The sequence below is a fragment of the Triticum aestivum genome, chromosome 4B (genome assembly GCF_018294505.1).
Source record: "Triticum aestivum cultivar Chinese Spring chromosome 4B, IWGSC CS RefSeq v2.1, whole genome shotgun sequence".
In the NCBI taxonomy this organism is placed as follows: domain Eukaryota; kingdom Viridiplantae; phylum Streptophyta; class Magnoliopsida; order Poales; family Poaceae; genus Triticum; species Triticum aestivum.
In genome coordinates, this window is record NC_057804.1 from 487,825,010 (window position 1) to 487,847,035 (window position 22,026).

The 22,026-nt window shown below is 43.8% G+C and overlaps 1 protein-coding gene and 2 long non-coding RNA genes across 17 annotated transcripts; 2 read left to right on the forward strand and 1 right to left on the reverse strand.

Moving 5' to 3' along the window:
* The first annotated feature begins 1,743 nt into the window (after positions 1 to 1,743).
* On the forward strand, positions 1,744 to 7,779 carry LOC123092873 (uncharacterized). Of its 12 annotated transcripts, none has more exons than XR_006444906.1 (13): positions 1,744 to 2,190; positions 2,277 to 2,372; positions 2,880 to 3,067; positions 3,140 to 4,410; positions 4,576 to 4,721; positions 4,806 to 4,868; positions 4,948 to 5,085; positions 5,958 to 6,098; positions 6,419 to 6,460; positions 6,623 to 6,691; positions 6,953 to 7,002; positions 7,104 to 7,141; positions 7,555 to 7,779. It is a non-coding gene; the product is annotated as an uncharacterized lncRNA (long non-coding RNA). The 12 variants fall into 12 exon arrangements; XR_006444911.1 differs by having other exon boundaries at positions 4,342 to 4,410; XR_006444902.1 differs by having other exon boundaries at positions 1,745 to 2,190; positions 2,880 to 4,410.
* A 734-nt stretch (positions 7,780 to 8,513) lies between these two features.
* Positions 8,514 to 10,972, reverse strand: LOC123092872 (uncharacterized protein At1g01500). Of its 2 annotated transcripts, none has more exons than XM_044514725.1 (3): positions 10,823 to 10,972; positions 9,388 to 10,136; positions 8,514 to 9,290 (listed from the first exon to the last, which is right to left on the reverse strand). In XM_044514725.1, exons 2-3 carry the CDS (start codon positions 10,039 to 10,041, stop codon positions 9,027 to 9,029), a joined length of 918 nt encoding a protein of 305 aa, XP_044370660.1. In that variant the 5' UTR covers positions 10,042 to 10,136; positions 10,823 to 10,972; the 3' UTR covers positions 8,514 to 9,026. The 2 variants fall into 2 exon arrangements, with proteins under 2 accessions (XP_044370660.1, XP_044370661.1); XM_044514726.1 differs by having other exon boundaries at positions 9,388 to 10,086; positions 10,823 to 10,929.
* A 3,022-nt stretch (positions 10,973 to 13,994) lies between these two features.
* LOC123092874 (uncharacterized) lies at positions 13,995 to 15,966 on the forward strand. Of its 3 annotated transcripts, none has more exons than XR_006444913.1 (2): positions 13,995 to 15,369; positions 15,476 to 15,966. It is a non-coding gene; the product is annotated as an uncharacterized lncRNA (long non-coding RNA). The 3 variants fall into 3 exon arrangements; XR_006444914.1 differs by having other exon boundaries at positions 13,995 to 15,360; XR_006444915.1 differs by having other exon boundaries at positions 13,995 to 15,356.
* The last annotated feature ends 6,060 nt before the right edge of the window (positions 15,967 to 22,026 follow it).

Sequence of the window (22,026 nt, forward strand, 5' to 3'; positions counted from 1 at the left end):
TGGCAGGAGTTGTTCAAGTACGCGGGCACAGAACTCCGGATGAGCACGGCGAATCACCCCCAGACGGACGGGCAGATCGAAAGGGTAAACCAGTGCATCGAAACCTACCTTCGTTGCTTTGTGCAAGCATGCCCCAAGTGATGGAGCTTCTGGGTGCCCTTGGCCCAATTCTGGTACAATTCGTCGCACCACTCGGCGATTGGGATGACACCGTTCAAGGCCATGTTCGGAAGGGAGCCAAGGCACTGGGGGATTACCGCAACAACATCGTCATCGGTCCCTGCACTGCAAACGTGGCTCGAAGAAAGGGCCGTCATGCAAGACCTGATACAACAGCAGCTCCATCGCGCGCGCCAGATCATGCAAGACCAGGCGAACAAGAAGCGTTTGTTCCGCCAGTTTCAAGTCGGTGACCAGGTCTTCCTCAAGCTCCAGCCTTATATCCAAACTTCGGTGGCCCCACGCGCCAACCACAAGCTCAGCTACAAGTTCTATGGACCGTTCAAGATTGTCGCCAAGGTCAACGAGGTCGCCTACAAGCTTCAACTACCCCCCCAAGCGACAGTGCACCCAGTCTTCCACGTCTCCCAACTTCGACATGCGTTGCTTCCAGGCGTCACAGCTGCTCCATCGCTTCCCTCGGGTGCGGGCGACACGACAATTCCCCTCAAGGTGTTGCGGTCAAGATGGCGCAAGAAGAACGACTCCATGATCGAACAAGTGCAAGTCCAGTGGTCCGCCGACTCAGCTATTGACATCACCTGGGAGGACAAGGAAGCACTACAAGCTCGCTTTCCACAGGCTGAGGCTTGGGGGCAAGCCTCTTCCCAAGGAGGAGGGGATGTTAACACCCCTGACACCCCTGCCCCACCTGCCAGCCAGGCACGGGCGCGACCCAGCCGCAACCGATGCGTCAACTCTCGCTTCTTCGGCCCAGAGTGGCACTCGCAGCCCGGCCCAACCACGGGTGCTACTTAAGGCGATCCCCCTCCCCAGCTCTCCCCATCTAGTGGATCAAGAACCCGGCGGCGGCAAGAACCCTAGTTCCTCCTAGATCGCTCTATTCTTGTAACCGAAGCTTGTACCAAATCATATTGCTAGTGAGAACATCCTATCGATTACCACCATCGCTTGATCCTAACACACACCCTATAGTCGCAGCTGTCGTCGTCAGGGAAAGTCGCGTCACATGTGGTCGACAGGCGCTGGTACCCAGGGAGCATCCCCATCTCCATCTCTCCTTCCGCGGGCCTCGGTGGCGACCCCGTTGCGATGGCCCGGCGAAGGGGCGCGCTCTCCTCCTCGGCGTGCATCAAGAGATAAGAGAAGAATGTGACCACAAGCCTCCTCAGAGCTCAGTGATTCTGGACCGTTGGATGCGATTTCTGGATGCGTTCTCGTCCGTTGGATCAAGATCTGGAGGAACCTGCGCCGTCGGATCGAAAAAATCTACTGCTGAAATGAACAGTAACTCCCTATACCGCCTCCCCCGCTCGTTTTTACTGCGTTTTTACCGTTCTGAGGTCGCTGGCGTGTGGGTCCGTTCGCGGGCGGGCCTCCGTTGTCAGCGACCGTGGCTTGGTTCCGGCCCGGTCGCGCGCGCGTCGGCGGGGGAAAGATCTCGTGCCACCGCACGTAAAATCCTGCCCCCGCCGAGGGTGTTTCGGTCTTTTCGCTCCCGGGGGTCGTGCGTGGCGTGCGGTGGTTTGCTCGTCCGGCTATGGGGTGGGGGAGGGCAGCGACCCACCCTTTCTTGCTCTCATTCGTCCCCCTCGTCTCCTTCTCCTATCCCAAACCTAGCCGTCGCATCGCCCCGTCCCGCTCCTCCCGTGGTCGCTCGCCGCCGCCCGCACTGGCGCCCCGACCTTTCCTCTCTTCATCGCGCCGCCACCTTCCCTTCTCCTCCGGCCTCGCCTTTTCCTCCCTTCTCCTCCGGTGCCTCCTCCCAAGGGAAGTGAAGGGAAGGATCGAGCGACAAGGTGAGGCCTAAATCCACATCGGCATCAGCGCTTCGTCGTCGACTTCATCCCCGACCGTCCTCGAGAGGTAGGCCATGGAGGTCCGGTCCGGCCCGGCAGCAGCCATGGATGGAGACGCCCGGAACCCTAGCCCTCCAAGGACGTGCGCCGGCTGCAGGCCATCTCCGGCGAGGGCATCTCCGGCGAGCTCATCCACGGGTCTCCGACTATGGTGTGTGCGCATGATCCCTAAATCCCCTCTCTTGTCGGTTTCTTAATCCCCCCTCCTTGTGATTCCTTGGTTTCTTTTGTGTGCAGCTGCTCCGATCTGGAAGAGGGGGTGGAGCTGCTGCTGCTGCAGGTGGACGAGACACGAGCTCTCATGGCTGCTCCCTCCTCCTACCCCCTGACGTGGTGAACTCCACCCCCTCTTCCTACCCCTTGCACATCTATCTTATTTTGATTGCAATTGTGGTTCTGGACACAACCTGGTGGTGATTGCTATTGTGCAATTTCATTCAGTTTTAATCAATACACGTCTTGTTTCAGTTTGAATGTGTGTGCAACCAATCAGATTGCTATTGTGATGTTTAATGCTTGCTGGCTGCTTGTTGTTAACTAGGGGAAGAAGAAGAAGAAACCTTATCTATTTGATTTGAGGAGAATCATGTATATTTCTTTCATTAGAAGTACCACTGCTTGTATTTGCGTGTTTCCAACAGCCATCTATCAAAAAAGCTACAGTTTTGGATTGTTAATTTAGCGGCATCAATCATTAATTGTTCTGCTATGCATGTTCTTAACTATGACTACCTGTTTAGGCGGCTCTTAGGTTAATATGGTCTTGGTTCTGGGTGGATCTCCGACTATTTGTTTCTTCATCTCCTATTATTCTTATTCCTGATTTTATTTTATGTGCAGGTTGCTCTGATGAGGACAAGCTGCTTCTGCAGGTGGACGGGCCCTCATGGTCGCCGCACTCTCTCATCGGGAGTAGGCAGGAGAAGTGTCGGCCGCTGAAGCAGACGAGCCGAGCCATTAGTGGCTGCATCTTTGACGTCCTTTCCTAGCGTGCTCGCCAGCGTACGCTGTCCACCGGCAGTAGCAAGGTACATCTCTGTCGTTTCCTCCACCGGGTCAGTGCATGCCCGTGGCGAAGCTTATATTGCATCATGGTGCAGGATCTGGTTATATGGTGCAGGATCCAGGCCACTCAAACTCAAAGCATACTAACAACCAGGCCTGGAGATATAGTTTGCACAATGTTTTGTTCTGTCATATGCCATTTTGATATGGCTAAAATGTTTGCTTTTGATATGTGTCAGAATTATGTTGCCCCACCAGCCTGAAAATGTGATAAATAAAAGCCTACAGTGCTCATTTATTTGTATTTACAGGCTTTGTTGTGCATATGATTTACTCTTTGTTCCATAAGATCATATTTTGGTAGTGGTGCAAGCTGAACCTTGATGTTGTTGCTGCTGTATTCTGTAATGGAACTGTTAGATAAGGTAGTTAACTATCTCTAGCCATAGGTCTTATAGTGGTGCAGATTCATTTTCTCTGCTAGGAGTTTACTTAATTACAGAACATTCCTGAATAGTTACACTAAGCTAGCCATGTTCCCAGTAAGCTCAGAAATTTCCTGGCATACACTTGACACCAGTTATCTCTCATATTTCCCTGATTTCCATAGCTGTGTTGTATCCCTTACATGTTGTTTTAGTCGGTCTTTGCGATTGGTTCAGTTAGAGGCTTATTTAGTTGTGATTTAGTCATTGGCTATGGTCATTGGTATGATAGAAGCATTACACAGTGCATCAATGATAAAGCTACTGTTCTCTCAAACTGGTAATATTGTTCTATTTTCTTGGATGATGTAAAGTTAACTGATGGCCATGCCAGCATCAACTTTGTTTATAGTAGGTTCATATGCATGTATATTGATGTATTTCCTTTCTAACGATTTTTTAGTGATGCTTACTGCATTATTACATAGCTGAATGTCACTTTCTGACTTCATTTATTCAAGGTGGATGCTTCTTTTGTATTGTTATTATCATGATCCGTGTCTGAATAAATGCATGTGTTGTAACTGAATGTTCTTTTGCATTTATAAAACAATATGTTGTTCTATTTTCCATTAGATGCTGTAGAATTGCCTGATTTGCTGCCACCAATGAAAGGACATTGTGACCTCTAACACAGGTGGCTTGATGATGCACATCTATGAATATTATGATGATAAGAAACAATCGTCCATATGCTTATAAAACAATATATGTTGTTCTTTTTTTATGGTGTTCCCTGTAAGTCTATGCTAATTAGAACATGTTTCTCTGTTGATTTTCATGTACCACCAATAATATCCACATTATGGAAGGAGCAAGGATCATCACATTATGGTGCCATTGTTAAAGCCTGTTGCTTCCTTGGACCTGCATTGTTGCAGGTGATTCTCCTCTACCATTCTCTGTTGGCATTCATGTGGTTTCAGAACGAATTGTTTGTTGCCACAACTTACCATATTTGTAATCTGCTGCTTCGTTGACTCGGCCGTCCATGCCTTGTGACAATGATCATTAACGACTACTATCAATATATGTATGCTTTGTAGGCTTCTCCTGCATTATATTGTTTATTTGATTTTCCGCTCTTTGGTAAGTCTCTGAGCATGGATGCTGTATATGTGACACTGGAACTTCTGTTCTAATCGGTATCAGGCAATATTTTGTCAATGAAGATGACACCGTACCACAAAAGGTATATGTAGAGTGTCACTCAATGTTTTCAATCTGATGTTGTGGTCGATGGTGGATTTACAAGTAGCTATATTTGCTATTGCAGGTTGTTGTTCGAAAGAATAGCCGCCGGGGGGTTCACTTCGGTCGTGCTGGACCCCGTCAGAGGGTATCACTTGCACCTCTTTTGGTTATTGACTGCATCACTTGCGTCTTTTCTGACGGAAATTGTACTTCAATCTTGTTAGGTCAATTTTGAGTCAGATGAAGTGAAAGCATGCATTATAAGTTGTGGAGGCCTTTGCCTTGGGCTCAACACTGTTATCAGGGAGCTGGTGTATGGCTTGGCGCACATGTACAATGTCAACAACATCTATGGAATACTGGTTTGTGCCATACTGCCCTATTCTAAATGGGCATGTACATCCTTGTATCTTTTTCTATGCCTTCAGTCAAAAGAGACAAACAATCTAATGACCAAAATATACAAACAATCTATGTAATACAGGTATGTGCCCTGTTCTAAACGTACAATGTCAACAAAACCGTAGGACTTGTCCCTCCCATAGATGCTTGTATAAATGTTACTCTTGCATTTTTGTACATGTCTATCTAAATTTGTTTTCTGTTAAAAGGACTCACCAGGTACCTTAAGATCTCTATATTATGGTCACACCATATCAAACGTTTCAGATTGCAATGCATCTACTTCTTGACTGGATCTACCATATTATACTGAAATAACTATAAGATGAATTATACCTGCTGTGATTTTTATTTTATTATTGTGAAATATTCTCTTCAGATTGCCGCGCGCCACCTGCCCTTCCCATGTGTAATCACTTAAAGTAAACTGTCTTTTAAATTGAATTCATTATTCAAGACACCCTGAATATAATTGAGCAGAACACAAAACCAAACTCTGAGCAAGAGATTTCAGTACAGCTATGAGCCTAAGTAGAAATTGTGGAGGAAACTAGGTAAAAAAAGTGTTGCACATTGATATGTTTTTTGGGTAAATAGGCCTATGGTAGCATCATTTATAGGTAATTATAAACAAAAGGGCAAAATAAGCTTTGTTATTATATGCTGTTGAGTTTTTAATGGCTATCAAACACAACATTATGCTTGTGTGTCTTCTTATAAACACACGCCTTTGTTGTTTCTCGCCGTTTTCCTTTACACTACGTATATATGTACATGGAATGCTTCTCCCTGTCAATAACTAGATCCCCCCCCCCCCCCCCTTGTTTGACAGGTTAATTAATCCTACATTTCAGTATCAACCAGCATCTGTTCCTTCTTGAGCTCTCAACCCTGGGGTACACCTCCCGGTCAAGGTGCACCTCTTGTCTCACCGATGATGCAGCCTGGGCATCACTCGCTCTCAGCTAGCTAGGTAAGTACTGCAGGGACTCTGCTGCATTTCAATCACTTGATGTTTGTCTACCATGGAGTAGAGTTTAAGACCGCTCCGCATGATTTGATGATATTCCTTTTTGAGCATCGGCTCTGGTGCATTCTTACTCACCACCGGGTACTTTGAAGCTAATAATGTTCCAGATTGGTGGCATTCTGTTTGAAAGCATGCTGGTTCGGTTTTGCAGCAGTTTTGACTTAAATAGTGGTTCAGTTTTGCCTTCAATAGTGGTTCTGCAACTAATTATTTGTTGATCTATTGGTTTTATTGGGAACTGGTGGGGTCTTCTGTTTGAGCAGACTACCTATAAGAATCGTCAGCGCCTTTACCTATCAGAGCAGGTGACCTTCAAAAGTCCTCAGTTTGAACACTTAGACAAACAGTTTTTTAGCATCTACGACTGGTTATTAGGTTTTGTTACATAATGAGTATTTATATTCCCTTATTTCAATTTTTTTCTTTGTCTTTGCCTTGACGCTAAATTGTGTATGTGTTATTTGCAGGTACTAATCTTGGTGTGAGCTCAAGGCAATAGGCAATTCTGAAGGTAGGCAATCGTCATTAGCCAGGTAGTTGTACATGGTCTGGTCTCTTAGCATAATCTGAAAGTATCTAATGCAGTACTCAATATTAGTAGTCATTTGAAAAATATGCCAGTGTCTTGTTTGTCATGTCCATTCTATTAATCTAGAAGAAACCGAGAGCATACACTCACACTCTCATCGAACCCAAATTGTTAACCTGGGATAAGTAGATATTAGTCACACTTTGTTCTTACTTTTCCGGCTTTTCTATGTTCTTACCTTTTTTGCACTTTCCTTTCATTTCCGTAGATGCCAGGGCTGGCTGCCATGTGTACCATGGTGAGAAGTAGCACCAGTAGGTCGGCTCAGTCCCTATGGCAATGTTCTTTGTTATTTTTTTATTATTCAACCACATACATTTGTCTGTTCCTGATGGCCTTGGTAACTTGAAAATCTGCAGTGCCATATTGGCTCCCTCTACCGAGCAGCGTGGAGGAGGTGAGTGGTTGTCTCTAGAATACTTTTCAATCCTGTGATACTTATTGTTTTGCCCCTGAAGTAGAACAAAACAGGAAACTACATGGTGAAAAGTGGGGTGATAAATATCCAATTACTAAATTCACTAAATTCGTGATCCCAAAACTGTGAGCAAAATAGTTAAATGTCAGGGTTTGCTCTACTGCAAATTTGCAGTTTACTTGAACTTTGTTGTGATGAGAGATTCAGTTTCTTTGGGCAAAAGGTCTGGCCAAACAAATAAATGCATGTGTTTTTCATGTTTTTTTTTCAGTAAGAAGTTGATTCCGTATCTTATGTACTTGTTGTGAGCTACTTTTAACTATGATAAAGAATGTACATTGAATTGTTGCTTGTTGGTGTTCTTACGTCTTTGATCTGATGCTTTATTACAGGGTTGGGAGTGATCGCACTTCAACTTCTGTACGCTGCATTTTCTTTTGGATGTGTCATGTCATCATTTCTACTGGTCTATGTTATGCCAAAGACTTAAGTTCTCTATGCAGAGTTGCAAATTGTCTGTAAGCTACTACGTGTTGTCGTATCTTCTATGCATAAGATATTTTGTGCTAAACCTGTCGTGAAACATGCTTTCAATGTTCATGCATTGTTAAGAGGCTTCTTATTGTGTGCATAGAAATGTTGGACCGGCACCCTTGCGCCAAGGCGCGATCCCGATCTAGTTGCCATGATGGACTGGGCTAAACAATGGATGATATTACATCTGTTCTTGACAGCACCATCGATGGTCTCGTATACGGTATATAGCAGTATACGCGGGCGTGGCAACTGAGGACACCTTTATCTGCATGTATGTAACAAAGCAGCTGCCTCGTAGTTGCCGGAAGTGACAGCACAATATTAACTGCAGCATGCTTGGTAGCAAGTTTGCAACGCGAGGGAACATTTGAATTAGCAGAACGATGAACATCAGCAGGGCAAGGCAAGTGCTTCCATATAGTTAAATCTGAGAATGGTATCATACTTAAACCATACTTGAACCATACCCGTATACGTATTCTCAAAATCATACTTGAACCATAACCATTTAATATCATTTTCAGCCCAACCAAAACTAAAACCACTATTTTTTCCACCCAAACCAATTTAAACCCAATACATAACCATCACTATTTTTTCCACCCAAACCAATTTAAACCCAATACATAACCATGGGTTTAAACCCAATACATAACTATGGGTTTGACTCAATGTACATCTGATTACACAAATTGACATGTTAAGAAGTAAATGAGATAGAACAGACATAAGTGCATCTACAACAGTTTGGGAACAAAGTTATCCTTGAGATACAGTCGGCAGACAGCAAGAGGCAAAAGACAATGCCCACGACTGAAAAGCTCACTAATAAGTGTATTAAACCCAATTCCTTAGCCAAAGCATAAGCAGACATGTCTGATTTGCATGTGGTGTTTCCCCAAAACATAGAATTACAAAGTGCATCGCAGCGTGCACGCGGATCAAAACTACTCATTGTTGGTGCGTCGTTTGTTATTGCACATAACCAATGCCCAGAAACTGGTTTGAACCCATAGTTTATAGCCGCTAATAACCAAATTATTTAAACCCATAACCAACTATACCCAAACTAGTTTCTCCACATACCCAAACCAAAACCAAACTAAAAAAGACTCGGCCCAATAAAACCTGAACTAATCAAACCCAAAGTAAAAACCGAACCATTTCACCCGGTTTTTGAATAACCATTCCCAGGTTTACATATAGTAACAGGCAAGAGGATCTACAAACACATCCAGCAGAGTAATCTCCAGGCGCGTCACGTCTGGCGAGAAGCAGAGTTGCTGTGCCCTTGCTCTGTGACATGTTGGAATGCTACCGTTCAGAGTCAGAGCAGGCCAGAGATCAGCCGCCGCCTCATAGTCCTGGAGGTGGACTGGTAGGAACGGGCCAGGAGTCCAGCGCCGATGCCGACCCCGAGGAAGATGCCCAGGCTGATGCCCACGCCCACTCTGACGCCAGCGGTGAACCACGAGAGCTCGCTGTCCTCGCCGTCCAGGCCATGGTCCAGGCCAGCCGATCTCGCGTACAAGCTGTCGTAGTCGACGTCGTCCATGCCCGGTTCCGGCTTGTAGCACCTGTACTCCGATTCCTGCGCGCAAGATGCAGTTCATGCGTTTCAGCAACACCGATGCAATCAATCAATCCAGGATGAAACGAAAAAAATAAATTTGTGACGCGTTACGCACCTGTGGATCATGCTTCTGGTCAGGCGGCGTTTCTTTCGCGTCGTCGTCGGCGTGCTCGCCGCACTCGGGGATGGGCTCCATGAAAGGCGCCTTGACCTGGCGCGTCCTCCTGAGCCGCAGCTTCATCGCCTTGGTGAACACGATCGGGCTGCCCCGGAACAGGCTCGCTACGTACACCTCGACCATCGGCGACTTCGCGTCCTCCCCGCCGCCTTTCAGGAACCCCGAGCACCGCTGCATCGCGACCTGGCACTTCATGACCCACCCCTTCTTTTTCTCCTCCGCCACGTCGCACATCTCCATGATCCCCACGAGGAGCCTCTCGCCGCTGCCGACGCGGACCTCGAAGCGCACGCTCCCGGCCATCCTCACGGTCGCCGTGCTGACGAAGGAGGCCTCGCGCGACGCCGCGTCCACGCGGTCCCTGCGGAGGGGGCACGAGACGTGGCCGTTGTTGTCGGTGCTTCTTGGCCTGTCGCCGTTCACTTCCAGGACGGTGTCGGAGGTGAGCGGGGCGTGGGTGATGCTCAGGGTGTCCAGCATGGTCTCGTCCAGCTCGCACCTGCTCAGCCGCAGGTAGAAGACTCTCAGGCTGAGCCACGACGATGGCTCCGGCGTGGGCTTGGGAACCTCTGGTTCTGGAATTTCGCCCATGTCTCGGAGAATTTGCACCGAAGTTGCTCAAATTCGTGGTGAGGACTGTACGGAGGAATTTGAGCAGTCAGGGTTTGGGCGTATCAGATTGTTTTCTGCGAGAACACAGTTTTGTTTCACGTGGTTAGTACTTGTAAAGAAACTGCACCATGGAAAATTTGCATTTGGGTAGTTCTTAATATAGTTGGTGCATCTCAAGAGTCAAGACTGATAATTCCGTGCAAGGGGATAATGGATGGATGAACATCTATCATATCACTGAGAGGTAAACATCCAAGAACTTCTCAAACGCATGCCCAAAAAAACTTCTCAAAGGGAACACATAAAACTTCGCTAGTTCCTCAATTTAAGGGTGCGCTCTACTGGTTTCTTTGAATTCCATTTTTCTTTTTTCAATAACAAACTAAGGCTAAACTATTGTTGAGCATTAGTGAAGATTTTTATAACATAAAACATTACTTCTTTTGAAAAAAAAGGAAGACAAGAACATAGAACAAGGCAGAAGATGAGTTCAGTCCCCCCGCAAAAAAGAAAAGAAGAAGATGAGTTCAGTCAAATTTTCCTACTCCCATACTCAAACGAACAAACAGAATCACAAAGCTCCACTAACATGGAGGAGGACCAGCTTTTGGAGAATCAAAGAACAAGAAATTGATTTGAGGTTCGAACTCAACTCTCGCAAAATTTGAGGCCATGACAAAATGATGAAACCTCTGTATTTCCAAGAACACCATCGAAGAACTCAGAGTAGACTTGCATGGAGAGAATAGGGTCCACTTACCAGATTCAGCAACCCAATTGCCTCTCCCTCCGTCCTCCTTTCTCGTCCGGCACGAACTGCACTGTGGTAGTAGGATATATATGAGCGTGGAGGAAGAAGCTTCCTCTCTCTCTATTATACGAACTCATTTTCGGATGGAGCTGAGCCCCCCGTAAATCCCTCCAACTGACACCTCACACAATGGGCGCCAACGTCCAAAAGCCACCTCCTCGTGCATGACTGCATAATTCCGTTCGGCGACGTAGGAAAAAAAAGAAAAAAAAAGAGGGGAAATAGACTTTTATTTCCCATTATTATTGCTTTCGTTGTGCATACGTTGCTCTTTGGTAACGCTGGCTGTGGATAAATGCCCTCCTGTAACTGATCCTGCCATCTTAATGTGGGCTCATGTCATGTTCAAATTTGTATTTCGTTTGAAATAATGGATCCAGCTACTCTGGCTAATAACATGGCAAAGGAATGGTTTACCCCTTATTGTGGGCTTGGTACATGTGAATTTGGTGGTGGTGTCGTTTAAAGTGGCGCACAAAAAAAGATGTGGATCTCCAGCATGTAGAAAGAGAGATGAATTTGGGTGGCCAGAAACAAGAGCATGCATGGCCGCCCAGTTGGCCACATCGTGTTCAAGATCTCAAACTAGGCAATGGTGACCTTACGAGTCAAAATCAACTACCTATAGCCACATATATTTTACAATGATACTTATATATAAATTGTACTCCTTTCTCTCCATCCATTCCAAATTACTCAGCGTGTTTGGTTTTTCACATTGTCCAATATAGGATTCTTTTTTTTACGGGTAAAGCATGGATTTTATTCCTTAGAAATAATGTTACTGTCTGCTAATATGATTTTTATAATATACCAACAAAGAGTGTAAGATCATAGTCAAAACAAAGTTCGTAAGATATTCTTTTCGAAAAGGGGATTACCCAAGGCCTCATGCTCCCTCCGTTCCTAAATATTTGTTTTTCTAGATATTTTAACAAGTGACTACATACGGAGCAAAATGAATGAATCTACACTCTAAAATATGTATATATACATTTGTATACGGTAGTCCATTTGAAATCTCTAAAAAAACAAATATTTAGGAATGGAGGGAGTATGATGCACACAACAATTTTATTAAACGCAAAGAACATCCAAGTCATCGCGTACCAAAATGTTTACAACAAGACACGACGACCTCGATCGGAAACAAGATTACATAGCTCCTCTACATAATCTCCAACTGGCATGCCAGCCAAATTGGTTGAACAAACCCCGCGCAACCGTTTCCAAACGGCTGCACCCAAAGGCCATAGGCCCCCTCGTGTCCACACGCTGCCACCTACGGATTGGTCGTAGCCCTGAAGATAACATGCAATTTTTTTTTGGAATATATGATCTTTTAGAAAGCACAATCATTTCGGCAATTCCAAATTGCCCAAAGAATGGCACAAAACCCCGCACGGATTTGGCCCTTCACTTTATGGTTAATACCTCCCAACCAAATACCAAAGAAAATTGGTATGCTTGTTGGTGGTGATAAATTGAAAGTAACATGAACAGTATGCCAAATCAATTTAGTGAACGGGCATGACAGGAATAAATGATGAATTGTTCCCACTGATCACAAAAACAACATTTTGCGCTACCCTGCTAATTGTGTTTTACAATTATCTTTGGTAAGAACTACCTCCCTCTGCAAAAACCACATGAAAACTTTGATTTTACAAAGAACTTTTGTTTTTCAAATATGTTTTCTTCGAAAATAGGCCATAATTCATGAAATCCGCACACACACACACATACACACACACACACACACAAATATATATACATATATATATAATATGATGGCCATTTGGGACACCTAGGTGCCCAGACTCCTTGCCTTTCCACCATTCGATTGCACTAGAGGTCAATCCATCATAAATTACTGATTTGGAAATAATTACATAGTTTGGAAATAGTCATAAAGATAATCATAAATGGATACCATTAAATATGGTCCAACACGCCATGCATGTTAACACTTTTTTAGAAAGAAAAAAAAACCCATGCATGGCATCCTTCTTTGTGAGAGACGTTAATAATACAAATTGAAGAGAGAAAATGTCCTTGGGTATACGTAGATTTTTTCATATTTGTATAATCTGACGTATGTTGCATGGTTGGCTGGACACAAACAACATTTTTATTAATTTAAGATAGTATTTTCTTTCCTACGATTTCATCATTTTTTGGGTATTAGATACCTATGATGCCATATTTCACGTACCGAGGTATATAAGCAACCAGATTTTTACTTTCTACATGTTAACGGGATACTTACAATATTTTCCTACCATTTTTCACATAAGTATATACACGCGCATACACATTGGTATACTATTTTATTTTTAAGTTTGCTGGGTATATACAAGGAGATTTGTGAGTATGTCGTATACCCCAAATAAAGGTAACAAATCATGTGTCGGTATCAGCTTGCATCATACATTCCTAATAAAAGTAAAAAAAATCTACGATCCTAATTTTTTTAATTATATACATACTCATGATATTTTCAAATTAGTTGTGAAAAAGTGTCACCTGACATAATTTTTCTCATGATATACTCATGACTAATTCATTTAAGTATATACATACCAGATTTACATCCATACTCATAATATTTTCGAGGTATCTACATACTCATGATATCTCTGGATATATTCATTACGACTTGTTAGTAGGTATTTGAGATACCCAAGGTATATCCACATATAATTTTTATTTGGTATAATACAACAGGTATATGTATATTCTTAGTACATACAGTATAATACCATGGGTATATGTATATATTTCATTAAACAATACTTATGGTACGTGTATATTTTTATTAGATATAATAACACGTGTATAGGTATATTTTCATTAGGTATAATACGTCAACATAATATTTGAAAAGGGATTATTGCTAGGAAATCAACACAATATCTTTTTGAAAAGCAATTATTGATAGCAGTGCATGCAAATGAAAAATTGAAAGTATTGTTTCATTGCTTGCACGCCATGCACTAACAAAAATGGCTTACCATAAACGGCCTAGGTACCCATGCACCTAAGTGTCCCAAACATTTTACCTATATATATAGGTCTATTCTAATAACACCCTTAAGACTCTTATTCTGCATATCGAAACGCTTATTCTGCTAACACCTGTCGTTCGCTAAAAAAACACACCCACCAACCCGATCAGGGCAGCCCACTACCCCCGACCCCCACCTTCTCCTTCTCTCGACACCTCCCACTGTCGGCGGCGCCTCACCAAGTCACCATCACCACCACCCCCGCGCCACAGCACCACCCCACCCCCGGCGCCCCACAACTACCCCACCCCTCTTTCTCCTGGCCGGCGCCGCCGTGCATCCTCTTCCTCCTGGTTGGGGCCGTCGCCCCTCCTCTTCCTCACGACCGAGGCCGCTGTGGTCCCTCTTCCTCCCGGAATCGCCATCGCCCCCTGGTTCCCCTTCTTCCACCTTTCTTCGCCGCCCACGGGCGGCCCACCGCGCCTCTCCTAGTCGCCGCATCCCTCACCAATTCCTGGTCGGCATCGCCCAGATCCGGTGGAGCACGCACCCGGTCAGCCACCGGGCTTTGGTGGCCAGGGGTGACCGCTGTCGGAGGAGGAGGTTGGGGGAGGTGGTGAGCCTGTCGCGGCGCCAGGGTCGCAGGTTTTGAAGATGGCCGGAGATCGCCGTCCGCCTCAGCCCCTCGTGCAGGTCTCTCCTTCCCATCGTGCAGGTCGCGGCCGCAACCCATGCCTCTGGCGCTGGTCGGGGTAGCGCTCCAACTCGCTGCCGCCTGGATCCGGCGAGGCCCGAGGCATCCGCAGCCACCTGGACTCCCGGCGACGGGTCCGATCCGGAAACCGCCCTGGCGTGCTCCCCGGCAACGGATCCGGGTCGGCAACCACCCCCCTGCGTGGCCACGACCAACCTCCGCCGCAGGATCCGTCCGTCGACAGGACCCCCAACGCAAGCCACTCCCCTGACGCCCCGATCCAAGCGCCGCCGAGCCTCCCAGGTGACATCTGGCCGCATCCTCCCCCACGAGCCTCCTCCTAATCCCGCGCTGTTCACCCAGATGGAGCTGCCTCGATGCGTCGAGCATGCCTCTCCCCCTCGCTCAACCTCAACGAGGGGCTCCTCCCAAGGCCCCAGTGCCCCGGTGCAACCTATCTAGGCCATTACGCCACCACCGTGGCCTACACCAGCCATGGCCACTGCGACTTGCTGCCTCTGCCGCCGCATCCCGCACTGGATCCGCGAGAACAAAGGTCTTCACCGCCCCGACCGCATCGAATCAGCAAACTGCACACCCGAATCCGCTCTGGATTGATTGCGCGCGTGCTCCCACGTTCCTCTGCTCACCTTGCAGTTCGCGGTACGTTCCTGTGTAGTTTGCCCGTCGCCCTGGTCCTCTCAGCTCCTGCACTGCCTGCTGTCGATCGTGGCGTCTCCCCTCCTGCTCCGCTGTGCAGTTTTCCGCGTGGGGCATTGCAGTGCGTGCGTGTCGTGGGTTCCTGATTACCTTTTTGTGTGTTTTCAGATTTTTGTTGTTGATTTTAGTGAAATCAGTGCAGTAAAATCTCTAATGCAGTTTAATAAACTCTCTATGCAGTTCGTCGGACGTTTTTGTGTGGCTCGCACTGCAGTTCATTCTTTGTTTTTCCTAATGCAAATCCATGCCGAAGGGTTCGCGGATCACTTCAGTAAAAAAACGTTCTCGGAGTTCAGCGGATGACATGTTGCCTTGCTGGTCATTATGTGAGAAGAAAAACAAAACAACGAATGTGGTCCACGTCCTCAAATTGTAATTTGGTTGGCTGGTGGTGCTGACATTTTTATCTGACTAGTGCTAATTTTCTGTGTATGTATGTGTGTGGCTGTGTAAAACAACAGATGGATGTATTGTGTCCATGAGCATCGTCAGCGGCCATAGACAGTGGGGCAAAAACATAAAGTGTGCGTGCAGCTTGGTTAGCTCGGCCATGGAGTACTTTATTTTTGTTATGTGTGGTTCACTTGTTTGCTAAAAAATACAAAAGAATATTGGTGGGAGCTAATATTCTTTGGATGCAATGTAATTTTAGATGCAGTCCGGTTGCCTCATCTATATATCTCACTAACATTAACCATGTAGTTTAGATGAATTTATGTGCAGCTCACTGTACATAATTGTGCAGCTCGCTAAACCCTGTTCGAAACTTTGAAAAAAGTGAAGTCCCTGAGTGGTTCACTTTGTAAAAGAAAGAGAGAAATCTCCACGGGAGGTTCACTTCTTTCTCTAATGCAATTTGTTTTGTTTTTGAAAAAGAAATTCACTCCAATTGTGTGTAGTAGCTCGTTACCCCTATGTATAAAGTGCAATTTATTTAGTGTGTTTCAAAAATCAGTCGACTACATCAACACCTGCAGTGCATTTGGTCCTCGAATGTGGCTCACTTTTGAGAGTGATGATGTTCACTTGCGCACACGTGGAAGTGCGGAAAAAATAGCAAAACAACAAAAAAGTAATGGGGTTCACTTTGATATATGTTGTGGTTCACTTGCCCCATCTCAGCGGTCTACTCTCGTTCGTAAAAAATGTTGAAAAAAGACAACAAAAACTCGTCTGAGAAAAATTACGTCCAACAAAAGAAATTATGCAGTTCGCTTGCCCATCCAATGCAGTGTAGTTATCATTCTGTTCATCCCGTAAGTGCAAAAAATTATTACCGAAGCGAAAAAAGTAAGGCGGTTCACTTCTTAATAGTGTTGTGGTTCATTTACACCCGATGTGAAGTGCACTCTACTTTCTCGTTCTTGAAAAAATTACGTTTGAATAAAAGAAAAACCATGCAGTTCTCTTACCCATGTGATGCAGTGCGGTCTTTCGTCCGTTGCAGTGCGGTTTTCAGTCGGATGACGTACCCACGTCGATTTGGGTGTCGTGAAAAACAGAGTGTCCGCATTTTGGTAATTCGAAATTTCTCTTAAACCGTAAAGAATTAGAGAGAGTGTTCTACATGAAAAAGTTGCGCTTTTGAATCATTTCCAACGGCGTATCGTTTGAATCATTCCGACCAGCGGTTTGCAAAAAATTCGCGAAAAACGGCCGCTGCCACTCGTCGTCCGCCGCACGATTTTCAAAATTAACTTAAAACCGTAAGGAATCTCAAAAACATTGCAACATATGAAAATTGCGCCTCGTTCGTAGCTTTCCAACGGCGTATCACATGCCTCATTTCGACAAACGGTTCAAAAACTGGAGCGAAAACAGTACCGAAAATTTTAAAAAACTTCAAAAAACAGAATTCCGCGATTTAGTAAAGTTGAAACTGCTCTTAAATCGTAACGAATTAGAGAAAGATTTATATATGAAAAAGATGCGCCTCGATGATATCTATCGAACGGCGTATCATTTGCTTCATTCCGACAAGCGGTTTAGAAAAAAACGCGAAAAAACGCTCGCTGCCACTCGTCATCCGCCGCACCATTTTCAAAACTGCTCTTAAACCGTGTGGAATCGCGAAAAATGTTCAATATGTCGAAGTTGCACCTAATTCATAGCTTTTCAACGGTATATTACACGCCTCATTCTGATAAACGGTTAAAAAATTAGAGCGAAAACAGTACCAAAAAACACCGCGTGCAGTTTTTTTCGACGAGAAATTCACTAGTCTATATTGCAGTGCTCGTCGTCAAGAAAATGCAGTGCACTTGCGTTCAGCGTGCAGTGTGGAAGTGGTGTGCAGAATAGTTATTCTGCTAATATTAGCTGAATAGATCGTCTGTATATATATATATATATATATATATATATATATATATATATATATATATATATAGACACACACACTTCATAGTGAAGACACCGGTACTAGTCAACCTTTATTGGAATGTATCTGATGTCCGAGTTAGATTGATGGACATCAACCTATTAACTATATTTATTTGCAAGAAATATACAACCGTATTAATTTTACATTCTCAATCGATATATTTTTGTATATATTAGTGGTCAAAGGTCCAAAAACATCTACTGCACACATAATTGTGTGCCCAATGTTTTGGAATGGAGGTGTAGATGCTACTAACAACTAACAATTTTCTTATATGCCTCTAGAAAAATGGATCCTAGATAAAACATGGGTTCAACATAAAGGCAAAATTTTGGAATTCCAAATCGGTCATGACTCATTGCCATAAGAACAAATTTTATTGTTCATAGCAGGGTGCATGTGTGTTGCGAACAACATACCAACGTGCATACCGTGAGACTTGTGGCTACAGAAGATCTATGTAGATAAAACTTAGTCTTGTGGCTAGCCACAACGAATATAGACTATTTATGTTTATTGGCACACCGAAACCACTACCAGAGAAACTTACAAAGATGTAAAGTAGACTCGCTCAGACCACAAACTGGAATGTTCGTCGATGCTATCATTTAACAAAGACAACATGCTATGGTTATGGTTGATAACATTTCACTCCAGTAAAGAAACTAAGTGATGGTGATGGTCGGTTCACATTGGCTTCATACCAACCATCCAAGTTGCTACCAATCGATGATGTTGAAATGCGGTTGCTTAATACCCATATGTTTTGCAAAATTCCGATCTACCAAGTATTTTGTGGATGTACCAAGCAACACCTCGAATCAATAATCAGTTGATTCAATGGATTTTTATAGTAATTTTTGGAAGATCAAAATCCATAGGAATTTTCCAGTGCAAGTTATTTGATTTGTATGATTGCATCCAATGGGATTTTTTTCTAAAGATTTTATTCCACTAAATTCCAAAGGATTTCCATCTCATTTTTTTCCAATGGGTTGTTTCTATCCGCTTGAGAGCTTCTTTGGTTAAAGGATGTTTTCCTATGGAGGTTCGTTGATCCGATAAGATTCGAATCCTTAATTTTTTTTCTCCCTAAGGACTCCCATGCACTTTATTTTGGGGGACATGCACGTCCACTCATACCTCTTACTACAGTTCCATGGCGTGTGTTGAACAAACAACTTTGTACTAATTCATCCATTTCTGAAATCCTATAAGGTTCGAGAGTACTTGGCGTCCTAATCATGTATTATTCATGCTCATGTGTTTTAGAAATCAAGCAAACAAAAAGGTGCTCAACCCTATTGAAAAAAAAATCTTTTATCTTTTCTATTCATGTTTTTTTAGATAGGATGGATCAAAGTGTTCTTTGCTAGTAGTAGTATTTAGTCACCAATAGGGTGTTTGTTCTTTACCAGCAGTAATGTTGAGTCACTTGTTTGACTGTTTGATCTGTGTGAAAATCACTCAAGTTGAGGCATTGACACATCGGAACCACTACCGGAGAAACTGACAAAGATGTTTGAAATAGCGAACTCGCTCTGGCCACAAGCTGAAATGCCCGTCGATGCTAGCATTTAGCAAAGACCACATGCAATGTCTTTTTTTATAGGTGTCCAATGGTTGTGGTTGATAATATTTCATACTTGTAAAGGAACTAACCAATGGTGATGGTTCATTCACATTGGTGATGGTCCGTTCATATTGGGACCGTACCAGCTGCCCAATTTGCTACCGATCGCTCATGTTGAAATGTGGTTTATCAATACCCACTATGCTTTTGTGGACCATTCCGGTCTACCATGTATTTTGCAGTTTCACCAAGAAACACCCAACTTAATAATCAATCGAATCAAACATATTAATACTCATATTTATTGTCAGTATGTACATTCCTTTTTATCTCATCACTTGGTGGACATGTCCGCTTTGATCAAGTTGAAGAAAGAGGCGCTTGGGGCTGCCCAATTTTACAAAGTTTTAGCTTGGTGGAAATTAAGAGGGAGGCTTACACAGTGGCACGTGAGATTGCAAAGTTTTGTTTTAGTGTGTGTTTTGTTGGTGTTTTAGTAGGCAGTGTTCCATCACGCATGACAAGTTTTGTAGACAATGATTGTAGAAACTTATCTTTATTAATATATTGTTTAGAGGATTTCAATAGTAAGTTTTGAAGGATTGAAATGATTTTTTATGTGAGTTGTTCAATTCATAGGATTGGATCTCAAAGGATTTTTTTCCTGAAGTTCTAACTGCACTAAATTTTAAAGAATTTTCTCCATCCAGTTGAGAGCTTCCTTGACTGAGGGACGTTTTCGTATGGAAGTTGGTTGATTCGTAGGATTCAAATCCTTAATATTTTTTCCTAAGGACTCCTTCACTCTATTGTTTGGAGGAAATGCACATCTACGCAAACCACTTACTACAGTTTCATTTGTTTTCTATGGTATGTGTTGAACAAACAACCTTGTACTAATTCATGCATTTATTTAAGATCCTAAAAGGTTCAAGAGTTCTTGACATTTTAATCCTATATTTTTCTGTTCATGTGTTTTACAAATCGAGCGAACAAAAATGCCCTCATGTCTATTAAAAAAAATCTTGGTTTCTTCTATTAATTTTTCTTTTTAAACAAGTCAAATCAAAGTAGTTTTTTGCTAATAGTATTTTAATAAGGTGTTTGTTCTTTAATAGAAGCAACGTTAATCCACTTGTTTGACTGGCTTATGGTGTGAATAGCACTCAAGTTGAGGCACAATCCTTGCATTAATCAATTCTCACCATTGTCATCAAGTGGTGGAGGTCTAGTAAATCCTCAGTTTGCATCAAATGATCTTACAAAATAGAGCGAGAAAACTCTTAAGGTTGACTACAAGTAGACAGAAAAATCTTGCAAAACAAGGTGCATTCCTCGCGCGCGCGCCTGCGCGCGCGTGTGTCAATTCTCGCCACTGTCGTCAAGTCGTGGACCTAGTGAGTCATTGATTTACTTCATCAAACGATCTTACAAAGTAGACCGAAAAAAGACTTAAGGTTAACTACAAGCAGACAAAATAATCTTACAAAACAAGGTGCAGTTCTCTTACGTTTGTCAATTCTCGTCACCGTCATCAAGTCTTGGAGTTCTAATAAGTCATTGATTTGCCTCATTGAACGATCTTACAAAATAGATTGAAACAAGTCTTAGGGTTAACTACAAGTAGACAAAAAGCTCTACAAAATTAGGTGCACTTCTCGCGTTTGTCAATTCTCACCACTGTCATCAAGATGTGGAGTCCTAGTGAGTCATAAATTTGCGTGATCGAACGATCATACAAAACAGAGTGGAAATTTCTTAAGGTTAACTACAAGTAAAAAAAAACTACAAAACATGGTGCATTCCTTGCGTGTGTCAATTCTCGCCATTGTCATCAAGTTGTGGAGTGCTAGTAAGTCATTGATTTGCCTCATAGAACAATCTTACAAAATGAACCCAAAAAGTTCTTAAGGTTAACTAGAAGCAGTCATAGAAAACCACGCAAAACGAGTGTAGTTCTCACGTTTGTCAGTTATCATCACCGTCATAGAGTCGTTGAATTCTAGTAAGTCACTGATTTGCCTCATCGAATGATCTTACAAAATGGACTGAAAATATCTTAAGGTTAACTACAAGTAAACAAAACTCATTCCAATTTCATATTAGCACTTTATCTACTGTATTCCAACTTCACCATGGTTCATACCCCCCGATACTACCCATGGATTCATCAAAATAAGCGAACAACACATAGAAATTTATGACTCGAGGTGTTTTCTTACTGTCCTAAGCCAGACATCTCCATCGCGGAGGTAGCGGCCGAATAATTGGGATCTGGCTTTTCGTCGTTCCCTGTCTCCTAAAGAGTTGGAAGATTGGCAAAGTCTCTCTGCCCTCTTCGCTGTGCTCTCGGAGTCGTCCGATTCTGTGGTTTGGCCTCTTACGGCCTCTAGCAGGTTTTCGGTTAAGTCATTGTACACTAGGCTTATCGGTGGTAACCCTTCGAGTAGATTCACTTGCGTCTGGCAATCTAAAGTGCCTCCTAAGATTAAAATTTTCCTTTGGCAAGCTTTTCGTGGCCGCCTCCCGGCGGCTGACCAGATTCGCAAGCGCAATGGGCCAGGCTCGGAGTTCTGTCATCTTTGCGGTGCCTTGGAAAACTCGAAACACATCTTTTTCCACTGCGTGCTGGCCAAGTTGGTGTGGAGTTGTGTCAGATCTTGGCTTCAGGTTTCTTGGAACCCTTCTTCATTCTCTGAGCTTAGAAACCTAGCCAAAGTTTTGGTTGGGGTTACCAAGAGGGTGTTCTGGGTAGGCCTGGGTGCCTTGTGCTGG

Bases quoted from the DNA above. Each gene is read 5' to 3' on its own strand.
- LOC123092872 (XM_044514725.1), bottom strand. From the start codon at position 10,041: ATGGGCGAAATTCCAGAACCAGAGGTTCCCAAGCCCACGCCGGAGCCA. The intron at 9,291-9,387 runs GTGCGTAACGCG...TCTTGCGCGCAG, and splicing joins ACCAGAAGCATGATCCACAG to GAATCGGAGTACAGGTGCTA.